At 44.4% G+C, this 20015-nt stretch overlaps 2 protein-coding genes across 3 annotated transcripts; one reads left to right on the forward strand and one right to left on the reverse strand.

The window, feature by feature from the left end:
* Positions 1-1723: 1723 nt before the first annotated feature.
* On the forward strand, positions 1724-8554 carry ltv1 (LTV1 ribosome biogenesis factor). The gene is made up of 11 exons (XM_030093492.1): positions 1724-1912; positions 3747-3878; positions 4390-4596; positions 5182-5269; positions 5747-5879; positions 6119-6338; positions 6872-6999; positions 7084-7223; positions 7433-7485; positions 7738-7938; positions 8027-8554. Exons 1-11 carry the CDS (start codon positions 1910-1912, stop codon positions 8135-8137), a joined length of 1416 nt encoding a protein of 471 aa, XP_029949352.1. The 5' UTR covers positions 1724-1909; the 3' UTR covers positions 8138-8554.
* Positions 8555-8830: 276 nt separating this feature from the next.
* Positions 8831-18452, reverse strand: ifngr1 (interferon gamma receptor 1). 2 transcript variants are annotated; one of them, XM_030093494.1, is made up of 7 exons: positions 18230-18452; positions 12668-12785; positions 12365-12549; positions 12108-12277; positions 11077-11248; positions 10119-10252; positions 8831-9861 (listed from the first exon to the last, which is right to left on the reverse strand). In XM_030093494.1, exons 1-7 carry the CDS (start codon positions 18294-18296, stop codon positions 9532-9534), a joined length of 1176 nt encoding a protein of 391 aa, XP_029949354.1. In that variant the 5' UTR covers positions 18297-18452; the 3' UTR covers positions 8831-9531. The 2 variants fall into 2 exon arrangements, with proteins under 2 accessions (XP_029949354.1, XP_029949353.1); XM_030093493.1 differs by having other exon boundaries at positions 8831-9939; positions 18230-18451.
* Positions 18453-20015: the final 1563 nt, after the last annotated feature.

Genomic DNA, 20015 nt, shown 5'->3' on the forward strand with positions numbered 1-20015 from the left:
CCTGAAAAGCCAAACGGTCACTGAAGTTACACACCGAGTCTGTGAGCTAACAACCAAGGCACAAGTGTTTAAACGTTCTGTTTTATTCACAGATTAAACAGAAATCGCAGGGAGACTGGAGCTGTCAGATGAAGTGAGCCACTGCAAACAAACCACTGCACCACTGTGCAGCCCACCTGTGTACATACTGTATTTGTTTTTGTCAATGGATGGATCGGAGCCCGTTTGACTCAGACTGAGGCAAATCATCTCCAAGACAGCAGCCTTTCTGAGATCTTCCCAGTCAGCAGAGGTCAGTGTCGATCCACAGTGACCCGAGGAGAGGAAAGAGGTCGAATCACCAGTCACCAGTCAATAACTGGAATATTTTAAAATGATACTTTATAGATGATTCCTGAATACAGTTATGATGTAGATGTCAGTGGAATCACTGTAGCATATTGATATGGATCAATATATGGCATTATTATTTTTGTATAGTTGTTGTGTAGCCCTGTGATGAACTGATGACAAGCCCAGGGTGTATCCTGCCCTCACCCATATAGCTGGAACTGATTCCAGCTCTTCGCAACCCAGAGTAGGATAAAGCTGTCTAGAAAAAAGATGTATTATTATGTGCTGTCAATAGATCTCATCTCACAATATTGAAGTAAAACCTTACATAAACTGATTTAATCAATTTAAATCACCAAATTTTGAAATACCACCAACATAAGGCCCATGGGCCGAAACCAGCCTGCAAGAGGCTCTAATCCGGCCACCAAACCACCAAGCTAACTGGAAAAGTTTCAGAGAAAACATTGATTTTTTCAACAAATTTCTGTAGTTTCACCAACATGACACTGAGACCTGAACTGAGTTATCGCTGATGCTTCCATGAAAACTAGCAGCCTACTTCCCGTCAAACTAGCCTCAAATCCACGAAGCCAGGTGGAGTTTATAAAGACATGCAGAAAGCAGCAGGTATAGGAGAACTTTTGGGGACATTTCACTGTATTTGCACAGGAGATTTCATTAAAATCAGCTTGAGATTGCAGTAATTTTTGCTAGTATTATAAATAAGTATAAGTATAAATTTTTGTTTTGTGAAAATAGAGACATTTCCATTATGACGCTATAAAACTTAAACTTAAATGTTATTATATGGTACTGTTTTACACGTCCAGCCCACTCAAGATTGAATTGGGCTGTAGGTGGCCCTGAAATGAAATGTGTCTAACACACCTCAGACATACAAAAAGTTATGGCTCCATGGAGGAAGTCCACTGAAAGCTTCCTTAAAACAACTATAAACCCGCATAAACAGTTATGTATTAATTAATTAATTAATTCATTCATTCATTCATTGAAGGTATATTGGTTGGTTATAAGACGCTATGTAAAAAAAAAAAAAAAAAAGCCTGCAGAGGGTACATTTTCCAGAATAAATCAGAAATGTGTTGGTGGTTTCAGCTCTGCCATCCGTTGTCAACTGAACTCAAGATTTGAATAAATAAAGTTGTAAGAGGCGGAAATTGTCATTTGGATCATACTAAATATACAATGTGGAAGGGGAAGACAGCAACAAAGCAAAATAGAAAGAATTGCTGTGAAAACTTGAAACGCCATCTTTGCGCTGTATAATTTAAGAGAATGAATCCATCTCTGCGAGTGAGGCTGAATTGATAACCTTGTGTGTTCTCCGGTTGACATGTTTTGCTAAAGCGTCCACCCCCGGATCTTCTTCGACATGGTTCTTTCCAAACATGGTGGCAGAAACAGCATGTTGAAGGAGGCTCCGGCGTGGATAAACAACAGCCAAACCGGACGGATTTAACCTTCACTTATCCTCACAGCCGGTCCCAGCTCGGGTTTTACGGCTCTTCAGGTCCGACCCGTCGAAGAAAACTGTCAATCATAAAGCAGCAAAATGGTAAGAAGGCACTGATGGCTGGAAGCTAACCGTGTTAGCCGTGTTAGCTTACAGAGGCTAACTCCCTCACATCCTCACCACACTGGAGGAGAGAAAAGAAAACACTGCATTAATCCCAGAGGGGAATTCGTATATTTGTACACCTAAATCCAACTTACTGCAGTTAAAATATTAATTAAGAATCATGTAGGCTGCCTGGTAATAACTTTTCTCTCTGGCTGACCAGGTGCATGCCCACATGCACGAATGCACACAGAAACTACACAATCAAATCGGTGACTGTAGTGAATTCTCGCCAATCAGAGACAGAGGAGGGCGGCTCATGGCCAGGGTTGGGAGGGTTACTTTTAAATTGTAATCCGATACAATTACAAGTTACTTGTCAACAAATGTAATCAGTAACTTACTCTAATTACTTCAATTAAAAAGTAACATACCAGATTACTTTTAGTTACTTTTAGATTACTTCACTAGCAAACATAAATAAAGACAAATACAATGTGTCATCCACGAGTGCTCTGAGCTCTGCTGAACTCTGTGTGTTCAGCCCCAATTAATACCAACAACATGACCTTTAACCTCTAAACCTACTGAGAATCTGACTTTCTTTCTTTCTGACTCAGGATCAGCTCCATCAGTTCAGACTGTGTTCCTCTAGTAGTTCTACAGTCCAGCAGCAGCAGCAGCAGGAGCCGGACTGACACTGTTAACACACATTTATATTATGTAGCTGTACTGCTGCAGTGAGGAGCAGTTTGTCTTCAGGTCGGCCATGAAAAGTATTTTTTCAAGAGTTCAGAGTTGATTCATTCCTCAGTGACAGAAGGAAACATGCAGTCTCCAATAAATCCTCCATACAGGCTGAAGACATTACTGCCTCCATTAGATTCTTCTGAGTTCAGCCTGGTGAGGCTGAGGTTCTCAGCAGCAGGTTACTGACAAGTTAGCAGGTTACTGACAGGTTAGCAGGTTAACAACACTTTAGCTCCACTGTGAGTTCAGGTGTGTCTCATAACTGTAGATGTGTCTTCAGGTTTGATGAGTTCCTGGATGTTGAGAGCATTTTCACAGCTGGAGGCAGAATTTACATTGAACATTGTCTCCGTTTCCAGCCAGAGAATGAGTTTCTCTCCCTGGAGCAGCCATGACTCCAGCAGCAGGGGGTAAAATCCTCGGCAACGCAGGTTGTTTCATTCACGGTTAAACATATCAGTAGAGCGGCAGGCTGCTCCAAGACAGCGGTTGATGTGGCGTCTGTCATTTATATATCTACGGTGTCTACTGTTTATAGATCTACAATATGGCGGTTTGTGCCATGAAGTGCTGGGATGTTCTGTAAAGTGTCACAGTGTCTGTATACGGCGCGGATGTTTGTTGTTGCTGGTATATTCCGTCTGATTTTCAAAAGTAATCCCACTCAGTAATCCGTGTTTTTATCAGAAGTACCTGTAATGAGATTACATGTTTTTTGCGTGTACTGTAACGGATTACAGTTACAATTTTTTTGTTTCCTGATTACGTAACGCCGTTACATGTAATCCGTTACTCCGCAACCCTGCTCATGGCGCTATCATACGGTCAGTATGGCTCGTATTGGGGTTTAGAAATGGGTGTGAATAGTTTGTAAAAATCCACCACATCTTGTGAAAACCTGCCCAAATTTGATCAATCCTCCCAATGCCATTTTTTTCCAGCCCATCGGGTTCAGAAGCCCAATTGGGTGAAAACCCGCCCAATCTAGCAACACTGCCTGGAGCACTCTTCTCTTTTCCTGGCATGTTGCTGATCAGAAAGCACCGTGTTAAATGGGTTGTGTTGTGGTTGTGTGTTTCAGCCTCATCGAAAGAAGAAGTCGTTCATTGAGAAGAAGAAGGCCGTGACCTTTCACCTGGTCCACAGGAGTCAGAGGGATCCGCTGGCTGCAGATGAGAAAGCCCCGCAGCACGTCCTCCTGCCTGCCACCAAGGTACAAAACTCAAGGCCCCGTAAGGTTTAAGACAGAGGCAGGATTCAAAAGTGGAAGAAGGCTCCTTCCATAAGCATTTCAGTCAGGATATGTGCTCAAAACCTTTTTCTCCTGCTTTCTGGAGGCTTTTGAGTAGTCTACAGATCATAATCGGTCCAAGATGAACATGTTCCACCGCCGGCGTTCAAAGTATTTTCTCAAAATGATGAAATAATTGTTTTTATAGGTAATTCTAAGCATATTTATCGGTCTAATTTCCTTCAGAAACAGTTTAACTGGCTCTATTTGGAGGTTGAAAATGTCAGAAAGATGCATAACAAAATGATCGACACACATTTTCATTAATATAAGTGATTCTTTTAAATTCTAAACTCGTTCACTGTTTCATCGTCCGGTTGTGAGGAGTAAGTTTTAGTGAGCCTCACAGTGATCCGAGTCGGTCGTCCCAGGTGTGCGGTTAAAGCCCTGGAGTAGGTTTCCTGAAGTGACGGATCTTCTTCGGGCCCCTCAGGTTGACGTGGAGAAGAGGCAAGAGGAGCAGAGGAAGTTTGGCGTGTTCTACGACGACGACTACGACTACCTGCAGCACCTGAAAGAGGCGTCCGGCCCGTCGGAGCTGCTCGCCGCCGGCCCCTCGTACCCGGACAGACAGCCGATTCACCCCCGAGAGGAAGAGGAAGATGAAGATGAAGAGGACGCGGAGGAGAGCACGGCTCCTGTGAGTCGGCTCAGACTCCACCCCCTGCTGTGAAGGAAGCTTTCATTGAAGAAGAGAACTGAGCTGCAGTTATTTTAACCTAGAACGTTGTTTTTGCTTCTGAAGAAAAGTGTTTAAAACTCAGGGAAAGCCAAACTGAAGATTTTTGTGTAAATGGCGCCACCATGTGGCCACGTGTTTCACTCCATCACTCCAGTTTGGTGAGAAGAGGATTCCAGGGACAGGAGGAACCGTCTTCTGCTCTGGTTTAGTTTGGTTCTGGAGAATTTCATCGTGGAGTCAGAAGAGGTGTTAAGATCAACTGGAGGAAGAGAATAATGTTTAGACTTTAGTTTTGCAGCGTTACCTTCATTTTGGACTTGTTCTTTTTTGATACATCTGATTTTTCAGTTTACTTAGTAAAGAATGAATCAGAATCCTGAGCAGCTGTGGTGCTTTAAAACAAGAGCAGCTCTGTTTTACCGTTATCAACCATCATGTTCTGTAACTTTTAGTTTCTTTATCCAGAGAAAAAACAGAGTAATATCCTCACGGATGGACATTCTTGGTGAAGCTGTGTCTGACGAAAACTGTTGTGACGAACAGGCGACCTCCATCAAGCTGCCGTCGTCGGTGTTCGCCTCAGAGTTCGAGGAGGAGGTGGGACTCCTGAACAAGGCTGCTCCCGTGTCAGGTGAGCGGGTCGAACCACGCCGTCCCACGTCTTCCGTCTTGTGTCATCAGCTTCTGTAGTTCCACAAGAATGTCCACCTGATCCGTTTGCGAAACACTCACGCAGAAAATAAAAAGAATTCAACGTGTCGAGGTTTTCTTTTAAAGAAAAGTGACTTCTGATCCAAAACTGTTTCTTTACCTGTTCAGTAGCTTATAGTGAACCAGAAAACTGTCAAAACTGAAATGAAAGGTTGAAACAGGAGACGGTAGAAGCAGTTTCACAGATACACGAATTAACAAGAATATCTAGTAAATGATTAATTTGTTCCAGTAGAAATATCTGCTATCAGATTCATTTAAATTCTTGTAGATTCTTTTATCAGGAGGACGTCCTGTACTTGTTGATCTTTATTCTTGTTGAATATTGTAAAAACGCTGGACTTCCAGCGTCCCTGTTTGACTGCTATTGGTTCACGTTCGTTCTTTCGTCCCTCAGGACCCCGACTGGACATGGACCCAGACATCGTTGCCGCCCTCGATGAAGATTTTGACTTCGACGACCCCGAAAACCTCCTGGAGGACGACTTCATGGTCAAAGCAAACTGCGCCTTTGGAGCCAAGGACGCACAGTAAGACGCGTTCCATCCGTCACACTCGTCGCTTCTCTGTCCTCGCATCGTCCCGCTCCTGACCGGTCACCATGGCAGTGTTAGACTCCCCATTTCACCTGTAATGCATGTTTTTCTGTGAGGAAACCAGAGAAGGCTCTCATCAACCGGGAAAGAACATGCAAACTCCAAACCACACGGTTTATTTCTTTGGATTCTTGAAAAAAAACGTGAAGTTGTGACTTCTTCATGTGTGACAGAGGCGATGATGAAGATGAGGATGAGTGGGAGGACACCGACGAGGACGGCGACCTCGACTCTGAGGGGGGGTTTTCGGGCAGCGGTGACCTGCAGGGGCCCGACCGGGAGTTCCTGTTCGACGACGAGGAGACCAAGAGCCGCTTCACGGAGTACTCCATGACGTCCTCCGTGATGAGGCGCAACGAGCAGCTCACGCTGCTGGACGACCGCTTCGAAAAGGTGGAGCTGGCTTAACGCGGACGTTCCCATTGAGTCTTAAAGGTGCTGTAGGCAGGATTCGGCATCTCCGCCATCTTGCTTAGGGTTACCTAAGCAAGATGGCGATTTGACCCATCTAAGATGGCGATTTGAAACCCAGCACAGCCAATCCTGTCCTGTTTTCTCTGACATCACGAACTTACGCAAGTTAAGCCCCTCCCAAAAGAACGTGTGACGAACGCCCCTCGACCAATCACGGTTAGAGCCTCAGGGGCTCTTCTGATTGGTCAAAGATACCTGGAGCTGTCGAGATTCCTTTTCAGCTCAGAACAGAGACAGACGGAAACGCTGCGCCCTCGCAGTAGAGCAGTGATGCTACACTCCTAAAGGATTATCAATGGATACTCTAACATTTAATCCAAAGAAAACACAGAAAAATTAGCATTGACTAGCAAAATCCTGCCTACAGCACCTTTAAGTCGCTGCGGATCCATTCCAGCGGCGTTTCCCGGAGAAGCAGCCTCGCTAACGCCCGGCCCGCGTTGTGCTTTCAGTTTTACGAGCAGTTCGACGACGACGAGATCGGCGCTCTGGACAACGCCGAGCTGGAGGGCTTCATCGAGCCCGACAGCGCCCGACTGGAGGAGGTCATCAAGGACTACTTCAGGCAGAAAGAGAGAGAGTGAGCGGGTCACTCCGTCGACGGGTGTGGGGGGGCGTCCCGGTTATTTAACGTCACTCAACGTGTGTCTTGTGTGCCGATCAGAGCTCTGAGACCTGAAGACCTGGGCCCGAAAGAGCTTCCTGTGGTGAAGGAGGAGGAAGACGAGGAGGAGGAGGAGGAGGAGATGGAGACCGTCGTCATTGAAGCCCCAGAAGAGAAGTGGGACTGTGAGACCATCATCAGTGAGTCCACCGTCCATTTCTCTGACGCTGAGCTGGTTCTCTTCGCTGTGGGGGAGTTTTTAACTCCCAGCAGCCAAAACATCTTCCTCCTCCTCCTGAGGTCACTTCAGGGCATAGAGCATCTTCCTCCTGGCCACAGTGCGGCACATGAAAATGAATCTGTCGTCATAGCTTTCTAAGCGTTGATTGTCTCTTCTCCCCTCCTCCAGGCACATATTCCAACATATACAACAGACCCAAAGTCATTGAAGAGCCGTCAAAGGTGAGAGAAACCAATTTATACAAATCACTAATAGAAGCTAAATGACTCCGTATTGTTGGGGTAAAAGGAGGACGAGACAAAACAGGAGTTTTTTTTTATTTACTGAAGTTTCATCAGCAGTTTTAGTCTCAATTCAGACTTTTTACCCCAAGATGGAGTAAAAAGTCTTTCAGTGAAGCTGCGGAGTAACGGGCGACGAAGCAGACTTCGCAGCCGTTTCTCCACCAGAACTTAAGAGTCATTTCTCCGCAGCCGAAGGCGATCCGAGTGTCGAGTAAGACGGGCATCCCGCTGGACGTCCTGCCCGACAGAGGCCCCACGGCCAAGCAGGCGGAGCGCATGGCGAGGATCAACGACTCGGACCTGCCGCGCGTCTCCACGCAGCCCCGGAGCAGGGAGGAGAGCAAGGAGGAGCGGAGGGCCCGGAAGCAGGCCGTCAAGGAGGAGCGCAAGGTGAGGAGGCCGCGAGCAGCCAAGTCCTCAGGGTTTCCCACGCCACTTCCTGTCTGCCGTGTTCAACCGTCTGTCTGTGTGTCTTCAGGAGAGGAGGGTGGAGAAAAAAGCCAACAAGATGGCGTTCAAGGAAGAAAAGGTGCGACAGGAAAAGCAAATGTTGAACCTCAGAACGAACATTCAAGGCCTGAAGCTCTGAAGAGCGACCGGCGGCTCGCCGTTCCACACAGACTTTTACAGCGGAGGAACGAGGAAGAGAAGCGTTTCCTCCATCGACTCGGGTCCGGTCTCAGCTGCTGTGGTTCCCGAGTAGGATTCCTCCTCTTATCAGATCCTCAATTCAAATCAGAGTATTTATTTCCCTTATGCAACTGGTCCTGCCAAAGTTCGATCTGGAGTTTTATTGGCTCTCATAGTGTGCGATTGCTCCGATTAATGTTTAATCCTGGATAAGAAACAGCTTTTTATGGATCCAGCTCAATACGCCTCCGGACTGAGCCAAGAGGAAAGGCTTTTCACAGCTCCCTTTTAATTCTACAGAGCATCTCGTGATGCCCTGCTGCCATTTAAAATAAGCAGCGTTGTTAATGTTCCTTTATTAAAAAAATATGAACAAATGCAATTTGTCTTGATTTCTTCACATTCATGCAACATAAAGTGGAAAAACTCAACATTACGAAACAGCTCATAAAGTGGAAAGTAACTTCTCTGGGGAAGTTTTCAGAAGAAATGTGACAAAATATTAAAAACATTTAAAGGCCTCTTCATAAACACAAAACCACTCCCACAGAAACGGTGGTGGAGCCGGTCCAGCAGGGTGGAAGATGAACTTTGAGTACAGGTGTGGCAGGAAGGAACAACAACACCCAGCGACGAGCTTGAGACTGGACGATTGTCTTGGATGTTAATTTAATTAAAATGATTAAAAAATATTACAGTAAAGGTTACATTTTGTAAAGATCTTGCATTGGTTGACATAATCCTGACTGTAGAACTTCATTAGAAGTCACTTGATGCAAGTGTTTTCCCTCCTCTGTGCTTTTTGCTGGTTCTTCTTGAGGCTATAGCGTTAAACATTTAAATCCCACTTTGCTTGTTTGAAGTAAACATTAAGCACAAATCCGCACCAGTATTCTGATAAAATGTCCCGAAACAGATTAAAGTACAATCAGCTGAGCAGGCACACAAGATGAAGACTGGCTGGGAGCCCGGGTGAGTTTCCTCACGATGGAAATAGTCAGACCGCACATCTCCTGAAACATATCTGGCCTAATCTGTGCAGCAACACCCAGATGGAACATCTGCCATCAAAGAATCTCACACTAAGGGTTAAAAATGCCAACCTTAAAAAGACAAATCTGGAACAGAACTCAGGATCCACTGTGTGCCACCAGATGATGAAGAATATACAGATGTTTAAAATAAAAAAAGATTTGTCTCCGAAGCTGGTCACCTTCAGTCCAACTGCTGTCTGATTCCTTTTGAATCGCCGTCATCCCAGTGAGACCCGCGGTCCAAACCTGCACCCCTAAGCCTCCCTGAGTCAAAACCACGACACATAAGGTGAAATAAAGAAGTCCTGGGGGGGCTGGATTAGTTTCCGCCGTAGCCCTCGACTATGTCTCCGTCTCCCATGTCCATCTTGTGAACGTGCGGGCGGTCGTAATTCGACACCACTGGGGTGTCCTCTTCTTCAGACTCTTTGTCAGACACGAGGAGGACAGAGTCCGTCTCCTCGGAGGAGCCTGCAGAGCCGCTGTCGTTCTGGCTGCTGCTCTCTGAAAGAGCTCTGTCCAAGTAAAACGGTCTCTCGGCGTGACTGGCGTCCAAATCGGCGCCTCGGTCCTCGTAGGTCTCGGGGAGACCGCTGTCCTTCCGGGAGTGGCCGCTGTCCTTCGAGGTGATGGACGAACGTGTGGAGTCCTGAAAAATACGCACTGTGCTGCAGTCTTCGTCTCTCACGGGGTGATACTTCAACAACTGATCCTGGTGTTTCACCTCCTGAGAGACGGTTATGAAGACAAACAGACCACACAAAGTTTGAATAAAACCCCTTCTGAAGCAAAAACCTCCTCAAAGTGTTCCCTGTTTCCTAGATAGATAGAATAGACTATTTATCTCACCATGGAGAAATTTACCATTACACAGGCTCATAGAACACACACAAATGGACGTCTTACCAGAGAACAGGGTTTCTCTCCCGGTTTGTCTTTCAAGGTCCAGGCCTTCACCTTACAGATGAGGAGGACTCCCATAATTATGAAGAACAACGCGACAGTCGTCAGAATCACAGCCAGTATCACCTCCTGGCTTTCTGCAAGACAAAGAACGACTCGGTTCCAGTGAAGCGTTCCGACTCTCCCGTCTCAGAGCAGCGTCTGCTTGTATCCGGATGACGTCTCTTTCAGGACGATGCTAACGTGCTAAACAAAGAGCCCAGAATCGGACGCCCTGGACTGTTAGCAAAGCAGTCAGGGAAGCAGATTTGGGATCAGAAGTTGGAGGTTCGAATCCCACTGCTGACAATTCACCATTGTGGGTCCCTGAGTGTGACCCTCGACCCCTAACGGCTCTCTGGCACCGCTACTAGCATGTACAGTAAAGTTTAGCTATGACAGGATGAGTTAAACGCAGAAGGAATTTCCACAAACAGGATCAATAAAGTATGATTTCTCTCTTTTGAACCAGTTTTGTCGAAGTTTGCCTGAGAAACGTCGTCGCTCATGAAACTGAGAATGTGCGCTGCCCTCTACTGGAGGTACTGATGAATGAAGGCGCCAACGGGCGAACGAAGGCAGTGACTGAGAGGAGCCAGTATGCCTCCCTTCCAGCAGGTTTCAAACGATTTCAAGATGTTTTACTGCCATCAGCTTCAAATATAAGTGTTCAATTTCTCATATCTGATGTTTAATTTATGTTCCGAAATTATAAAAGAAATCAGCTTATAAATTGCATTTTGTTTTTAACTGTACTCAAGTATTAATAGTGGTTACTAAAAAAAAAAGGAAAAACTGGGTTTTGATTTGATAAAGGCTTTGCATTCTGGCCTCAACTGCCAATTAAAACACGCATTCATTTAACTTCATCCTGAAAAATGTCCCATCAGAACGCCAACAGTCTCTTACACAAACGACTCACCGACTGATTCCGTGGCACAGATCTCCTCCGTAGGTCTGACCGTCACCGAATTGATGCCCAGACCGTCAAACAGAGCGCCCTTCAGCACGAAGCACGGCTTCACGTCCTCAGGTAATGGCACGTCGGCCCTGCAGATCGGATCTGAGGCCATGCAAAGAGCACCAACGTCTCCCTGACAAATATACAAGGCGATACCGTTACAAACAGAAACCCACCGTTCACACACCTCTGGTTTACTGAGCAACTTCAACAGCATCAAAACACTCAATTGCCAAGCAGACTGATTTATCTACTTGCTGTCATTATCATTTATATATTTGTCTATTTAGTTTGCTTCGTCTCTTTCTTTCTCTATCCTTCTGTAAGGTTGCCTTATATAGACAGAAGGGAAGGTTAAAGGTGTAATACAACATTTTGATTTCTGGGTGGATCACCTAAATAATTGGTGGGTCTGTTTGTCAATCATTCTGACGAGCTGCTTTCGTAAGGCGGTTCTACGTGTTTGCACCCAATCAGCTTCTCCCTTTTGCGCATGCGCATTCAGAGTGTTTATGTAGCCGGTGAGCTTCTGAGCTAGTACTTACCGATGGCGAGTCTGACATAATGAAACTGTAGCTGTTTCGGAAAAAAAAAAGCTTTATTTATGAGCGAGGCGGATCGCAGAAACTGTACAGAGCCGTGCACGCCGGAGAAGAGGAGATCGCGCTCGTACACTTCCGCGTTTTCTGGGAGAAGCAGGAGAGCCGGGCGGATGGTCTGGCGCATGCGCGTTGTTCAAAAAGTGAGTAACAGACGTGGGGCTTCGTCTTTTCGAGAAAATGTTGTATTCCACCTTTAAGCATTAATCTGAGCTTTCTGCTTCTGCCCAGTGCTGTTCGGTCGGGATGTTTCCAAATTCGTTTGTGAGCGTTGGACATCCTATGTTGGAGTTTTACATGTATGATGACTGACTGACAAAAAATAACCTATGTATTCAAATAACACCGAGAACCATGAATACATGCTGGCTTTTTCCAACAGCTGCTACTTACACCACGTTTCGTCCCGTTTTCTACAGGCGAGATGGTGAAGCTGAACTGAGGGAGCGCCCGATTGACCTGCTTCACTTCTTTGTAGTGATGGACGGGGTTGTCGAAGGTCACTGTGGCCTTCCCGGCATCCACATCGACGTCTACATCTACAGGAGGGAACTCTAAAGAGCCTGAGAGAGAAAACCCACGTTTAACCTCTCACTCCTTCTCATCTAACTTCAATAATATCAAAAATTAGCTTTTAAAATATTACTTACATTTTGTATGAACCGTCATGAAATTGTTAAATGAGAAACTATTTGACGTCTTATTTTCAGACCAGGTGCTTCCTTGTAAGGCTTTTACTTGGACATAAAGGAAATCCAGGCAGTGTTGCTGTGATCCCCACACAAAGTAGCTCAGGTCGATGCGACGGTCGGTGGTTTCAGTCTGATCGAATATCCTTCAGTAAAAAGCAAAAACACGGCATTTTATTTCCACACTATAAACAAACCAGAAGATGTGGTTGAAAAACAATAGAATCTAAAATTGAATGTGATCAGGTCACAGCTCAGACTCACCCATCCCTTCCGTGGATGGATACCCCAAAGCGGGTTTCCGGCTGCTGTTTGCTGTAGTCCCAGCTGACGGTGACTGCGGCGTTACGGCAGCTCACGAGAACGTTTTCTGGAGGGGGAACTGAAAAGTAACCAAAAAAAATAAAATTAAAACAAACCTTAAAGAAATCAGGAAACACAAATTAGGAGTTCCCATACTGAAGCATGTTTGAGGTGAAAATTAGGAGTCCTAACACAGAACTCTGTGGAACTCCACAGTTGACTTCAGTCTGAGGTTAAGAGAATCTGTCCTTTTCTCCTTTTCTATCCTCTTATCTCCAACCAGAACAGCAGAAACGTCTCCTCTGAATCTGGTTCTGCAGATTTCTTCCTGTTCAAAGGCAGTTTTTCTCTCCGCCGTCTCCTATATGAGCTCATGTAGAATTGTTGGTTTTTCTCAGTAAAAGTATCTTGAAATGTCTGTTTGGCAGAATAGAAATAAAAGTGATTTGAATCGACGTCTCCATTTAGTGGCTTCACTTCTCCGGTCTGTACCATGACCGTGTCACGTCTCTCCTGGAAGCGTATCCCATATTTTGTCTCATAAACATGCAACAAATTGTAAGTACCGATATGGTGTTTTTTTGTGAGCATCTCATCCTTCATTGCTTCTGTGCAAAAGAGCTACAGGGAAACAAGAAAAAAAAAAAGAAAGAAAACAAAACAGTGTAATGCACTTAATAAAACACAAAGCCGTGTCTCAGAAAAAGAAAATGTGGTTTGACCAGCTGCTCATAGAGCAATGAAGGAAATTCCATTCGTACCCACATGAACACCACTTTTTCACATCATGGTACAAAACCTTTCAATGCTGCCAAACACTGACATGAACCAGAACTTTAACGTACAAGTGGCATTGTTTCCAACACCAAACGAGCCTCATGGTCCACAATAACATGCTGATCTCTTTAATGCTAGCTGGACTGTAGCTCAGGATGGAGTAGATACAGAAAACAGATTTAAGCAATGAAAAAAAGAAAAGAAAACTCAGTTCTTCTTCTTTCAGGCCGTCACTGACGTTCTAGCCGACAGTTGCGTAATCTCACTGATATAATCTCAAAGAGACAAACGACAGGACTTTCCACTGTGTCTGCATCGGGAATCCGGGAGTGAAACGCGTGACGATCAGACTCGACGCAGAAATCCCAGATGAGCTGCAGCTGCAGGCAGCGTGCACGCTCACACAGGGCCGTCCAGCCAGGCTCACACCAAACACACTCAGCTGCCACCGTCCTGAAGGCTCTGCAGCACAACGCTGCATTTAGCTCGGTTTTTAAAGAACATTACAGACGCTGTGTTTGGATAGTTTGACTGTTTCACTCTTGATTAGATTTGGTGTCAAATGTATCAATGTTTTTTTTTCTTCTTTAAATTTAAACTCATGATTGAATGACCAGAACTTCTTTTTAAAATATTTTGTTGAGGTAAACGTTGGTCCTGGATATTAAATTCACTGTACCGACTGGAACATTGGGTGAAGAGAAGCTCTGCTGTTTACCAATATTTCTACATTAGGGACGGATATCCTTGGGAATTTATGAGTACTTCTATCTGTCTTCTAGCTATCTACTTATATCAGTCCAGTACTTTAACAATATTCTTATCTGGGCTTCTTTTGTAGTTCATAAATATATATATGTGTGTGTGTGTGTGTGTGTGTGTGTGTGTGTGTGTGTTTTTATTTTTACAAAATTCAATCAATCTTTTGAATAAATCATCTTTATTGACACTCATTTGGTGATGATTACACTGAACAACAGATATTTGTGACACTGAACTGTCCATTGATCAATTGACTCCGTGCCACAAATAAAGAAAAAAATAAAGATTTATTTTGAATGTATTTTATTTAAATTTCTAGTCGTCTGCATTTAGTTTTAATTTGAAAACGCTTCACTTGCATCACACTTCTTTCCTGTGTTCAGGATTTTTTCCAACACATCTTTAGACCCTTCTGTATTGTTTTTTATAAACGGTCCTGCCGATCCACAAAACTGTTGTTTAAAACTGATCCGAGGTTCAACAATGAATGTGGAGTTCTAAACTGTTAAAAGAACCGCCACCATCAGAGCTTATCGATACTCCAATATTGAAATATTTCACCCTCCCCGAGTCTTCATCCCCGCCCTCACCGAGGGTCATGACCCTCAAATGAGACCCTGGATACAAGCGACAGAACGCACCGTTTCTTGCATTTTCATGTAAACACAAAACTTTCCTGAAACCAATAAATCAGAAATGCTGAAGACGATGCAGTTTTTGCGTCTGCACAGTCGCAAGTTTTACCAAAGTTAAAACGTTGACAAATGCTTAAACTGTTTGTAGATGTAAAATGTAGAATATTCATATATTTAAAATTCCCCCTCCGGTGACCCTGAGTTAAACAGAAAGGTAGAGAAGCTGGATAAATCATCCATCAAAGCAAATGCAGGGAACACATCTTGTAAATGTAACGAATTGGTCTCCATACCTCCGTGATTAAATCTTCTGTTAAAATTCTAGGTGTCACTGTAGACCAGGCTCTGACTCTGGATCAACATGTGAAACTTCTGATTCGTTCTTGCTTTTTTAAGTTGAGGAACAGCCAGACTCAAGTCCATTGTCTCTCAAGCCGAGATGGAGATGCTAATCCATGCGTTTGTATCATCACGCCCGGATTACTGCAACTCGCTGTTTACCTTCCTCAGCAAAGCGTCTCTGGATCGCCTGCAGCTGGTCCAAAACGCCGCTGCCAGACTGCTGACCAGGACCCCCAGGAGGTCCCACATAACTCCAGTCTTATTTGCTCTTCACTGGCTCCCCATTAAGTTCCGAATACAATATAAAGTCCTTGTGGTCACGTCCAGAGCTCGGCACGGCCAGGCACCAGCGTACATCATAGGTCTGTTACAGCCCTACGTTACCAGCAGGTCCCTGAAGTCCTCCCACCAGGGCCTGCTGGGAGTCCCTCGCTCCAGACTGAAAACTAAAGGTGACCGCGGCACCCACTCTCTGGAACTCCCTCCCAATCAATCTAAGATCAGCGGACTCTGTCGACTCCTTTAAAAAGCAGCTTAAGACGCATCTCTTTAGTCTTGCTTTTCTCTGATTCTGTCGTTTCTTTTCCTGTTTTTGTGTTTTCTGCTCAGTGTTTTTATCCCTTGTTGTTTATGTTGTGTAAAACACTTTGTGACACAATCTGGAAAGGTGCTATACAAATAAAGTTTATATTATTATAAAAATTCATGGTAATCTTGACCTTCAAGATGGAGTTTCTTAAATGGCGTAACCTGTTGTTTCCGCAGAGCCACAAATAAGCTACTGTGAGTCATCAGCATGTCTTCATCTCAGATTCTTCTGAACTCTTTAAACCTCGCCCTCTTCTCTTCTGCTCAATCACGACAACGCTCTGTGCTTGACCTTTGCTTTACAGTGCGTTGTTTTACAGATTTACAGCTTTTGTTTGGCTGACGGCTCGAGAGCAGGAACGCTCCGTGATAAGAAGAACGTGAACTCGCCACAGAATGGAGGTGGGAAGCAACACGGCGCTTTGTTTTACAGTCAAATGAGAATCCGAACAGGTGTGGCCAAATCACCTTACAGTGAGGGGCTGGTATCTAAATGTCACACATTCTCTTCCTCCTGTTCTGGTCATGGGGATTTTGATTCAATCGATCTAGAGGTCAGGTATCGGGTACACAGAAGATCACATGATCGTCATCATATCGCTCAATTTATCATGAATTGTCCGTCTAATATAAAAGACTGAATCCCATTTTGGAAGGATTTCTATATTTGGGAAAACAATCAGAAAACTGGCTGTTGTGTGTTGATCAGCCGCTTCAATCCTTCCCCTGTAACTACGAACCATCTTTAAAGAGGCTGAAAAGAGTAACGAGAAGCAGATAAAGTACAAATACACGTGTGTGAAGGACACCTGAAAATCTACTCAAAAAAAGAGACAATATTTCTGCTTTGTTTGAAGACAAATCAACTGCTCCTTATTACCTTCACCGCTGAGGAAGCAAAAAAACAAACAGTTGTTGAATCGTGTTCATGGTATCAATGATTTATCAGAGACTAAAGTATAGAATCAGCTGTGTCTTATAAAAAACAACTTCAAATAAGACACACACTCATAAAAACACACTTTCATATTCCACAGAAATGGCTGTGAGCTGACTTTTATCACAATAGTCTTCAGTACTTTGGACACACTGGACAGCAGGCGGCTCATTTCACCATGAATTCATCAACGTGATCAAGACTCCCTTCACAGAAGACTGAAAAATGTTTGACAGTCAGGTGAAACGGATCTGTCCTGGACCAAACATCTGGGCTGACCGCTACACCGCAGTGTCGCTGACCAGAGTTCATTCCACCTCCATTCTCTTTCAGTCGCTGGGATGAACGGCGAAACATCTGGCAAGAGGTTCTACGACAGGAACGCAGCTCGGGAGCAGCAGGTGGAACCTGTTCTGCTGTCTGGTGGGAAGGGTTTGGGCGTAACGCCGAGCCGATGAAGTAAAGCGTGTGAAGGCCTTCACCAAGTCTTCAACAACATCACAGCCAAGTCACCGTGCGAGCAGACTGAAGCCAGTCGAGTTTACAAGAAAGAAATAAAGTGATAAAGACAGAAGGGACGGAGAAGATGACGTTCCGATTTCAATCTCAGTGAAATGAAGTGATTTTAAAAACAAAAGAAACATTCAAATATCTGTAACCTAACAAATTCAAGCTGACACCATGAGCCGCACAATAATGAAAAACACGTTATCTTTGACCCAGTGATGGGGTTATCAAACAAATGGTTTAAAGAAAAGGTACTTTCCAGGAGTCAATCAGTACCAGTTGCATATTTACAAGAGTGTGTGTCACCCTTCTGGAATCCAGGTAAGTCCCATTTGGAAACTTATGATCTGAAAAGGTTTTTGTTTTCTCAACAATTTAGATTTAAGAGGTTTCAAAAGTTAATAATTATCACATAATGTTTAAAAAAAAAATTAGACATGGTCGTTAAACTCAACCCATTATAAAAAGTGAAAATAGATACTGCACAAAGTTTCATACTGGGAATAATTTAAACAGCAGCTTGCAAAAACCAAAAAAGCAATCAAACCTTTAATCAAACCTTTGTTCAGCATACATGAAATAAATTAATCAAGTTTTTTTTTTTTTTTTTAGAAGGGGGCTATATCTCTATTTCAATGAAACCTTTATGACTGTAAATAAATACATACAGTCTGAATCTTTGACAGATTTTCTCCAACGAGTCTTTATACTGTACACACATGTTGAAAAATGTTCTATAGTCTTTATTCCTTCAACTGAAAAAAAAAAAAAACGTCAATTTCAAAATGACTGAACGAGTTTAGAGTTCAGTGACAGACTGCGGACTGACACTGGTCCAGGTTAGAGGAGCTGTGAACCTGGACTCAGGAAAAGGCCTGAACTGAATTTACCTCCACGCTCAGTTTACCTGGAGGAACTGAGATGGAAACGATAAAGCGCCGCGTCTCCTGAGGAGTCCAGGCGGAGTCCACTCACCCCCAGCAGCAGACACCGAGATGACCAGCAGGACCAGCAGGGCCCTGAACGCACCGCCCGTCCGCATGCTGCTTCCCCGGCTCGCGGCGCCTCCTGAGCGGCTGGAGTGAAGCTCAGCGTCCCGCTGTCCTCCGCCACATGTGGAGCCGCGGCTCCTCTTCCTGTTTACTCCTCTGGCGGCCTTTGGCCAACAGCTACGTGAGAGTACAGGTGTGTGTGCGCGCGTAGGCGTGTGTCATTTTACCTAGAACACACCTGTTGACGTCACTGCCTTAACGGGCCTCCAAAATAAAAGTCGGAACTATGTGTCATTGAAAAAAGAACTTGTTCTTTACCCTCCAAGCTTCTTTTTCTTGGTTTAAACAGCTACTAGTCAGTCAATGAGTACATGAACGTGTTTTACAAGAACGCTGTCAAAATAGGAGTAGATGGTTCTTTAATTTTGATTAATCAAATGACAATAAATAAACAAATAGATAAATAAATACTGATTATGAAGTGGAGGATTACAAAGCGAACCATCCAGAACAGATATAATTTCTGTTTTTCAAGCCGTTGTGTTTCTATGTTAGTTGGAGTCTGTTTGGCTTCATGTTTTGCCAAAATAGATACAGGTTGTGCACGGTGGGGCAGTGGTTAGCATCAGGGTGTCAAACATGAAGCCCACAACACAACACAACAGTGACACCCGGGCAGAGATATTGGTGATGTTTCCAGGAAAACCGGCAGCCTCATAAAGCTCAAAGCCATGCTGTCGGGGTGGGTTTGTAAAAACATGCAGCACTTTACTGTGAAGGGCAGAACTCAGGCCAGCACTCTCAAACACTGTCAGAACAATCACTTGTGTAACCCTGTTAAAATGGTTAGTTATTAAAATGAGCATTTAATAAAAGAGTGTATCTGCAAATGTGTGTTCATTGTTAAAAGTATTTGTGAATGAAGGTTTAAAAGACAGACATTTCATTGTAAGTGAAAAGAAAAATACTGTCATAAGAGTTAAAAGTTATGTTTTAAAAAGAGGGAGAATAAAAGATGTAAATATATTTTCATAAAGAGTTCATTTTATTGTGAAGAGTTCATTTTATTGTGAAGAGTTTATGGTGACGTGTGAGAATGTGATTGGTTGAGACAACGTGCAGGCAGCTCCCGGGAGAGGGGGAGAGAGGAGAGAGGAGAGAGAGAGCGCGAGCGACTCCTAGTGATGCTATGGAAGCTACACTGAGATCAGCTGTGTACAGTATTACACCGTGAGTTGGAGGATTCAATACCTGAGACTGTCGGCTAGACATTCTAAGTGTTGGTTGCTTCTGTCATGAGCAACTGTGGACATTTCTGAGCGAGGTTGTCTTTGAAGTTGCCCACGAGATCAGCCTGCATGCTAATTCAGTGTGTAGCATTAGCATTCGTTAGCAAAACGGACAGACTAGTCACAACTTAGCTAACACAGTTAAGGATATTGGCTGCCCTCACTGCCTCAACCCAAAGCTGTGAGGAATCATCAGATGCTGCAGGTGTGTGCTGAAAATCATCGCTTGGACACTGTTGCTTGGCTGGAGACCGCATCGCCATGTTGGACGCCGGTGAGCTGCGTGGCTGCCTGGAGACTGCATCACCCCACATCAGACGTCTGTGAGCTGCATGGTTAATTCTGGAGACACTAACTGGTAGGCGCTGCCATCTCATCGTTCTCAAGCAACGTTCACCGTTCTCAATCATCACATCAGGCCTGCAACGAGGTTTCTTTACATGCCGGCTGTGTGAGTGTGAGCGTGAGTGAGAAGGTGGG

The sequence above is a fragment of the Salarias fasciatus genome, chromosome 6 (genome assembly GCF_902148845.1).
Source record: "Salarias fasciatus chromosome 6, fSalaFa1.1, whole genome shotgun sequence".
NCBI classification, from domain to species: Eukaryota; Metazoa; Chordata; class Actinopteri; order Blenniiformes; family Blenniidae; genus Salarias; species Salarias fasciatus.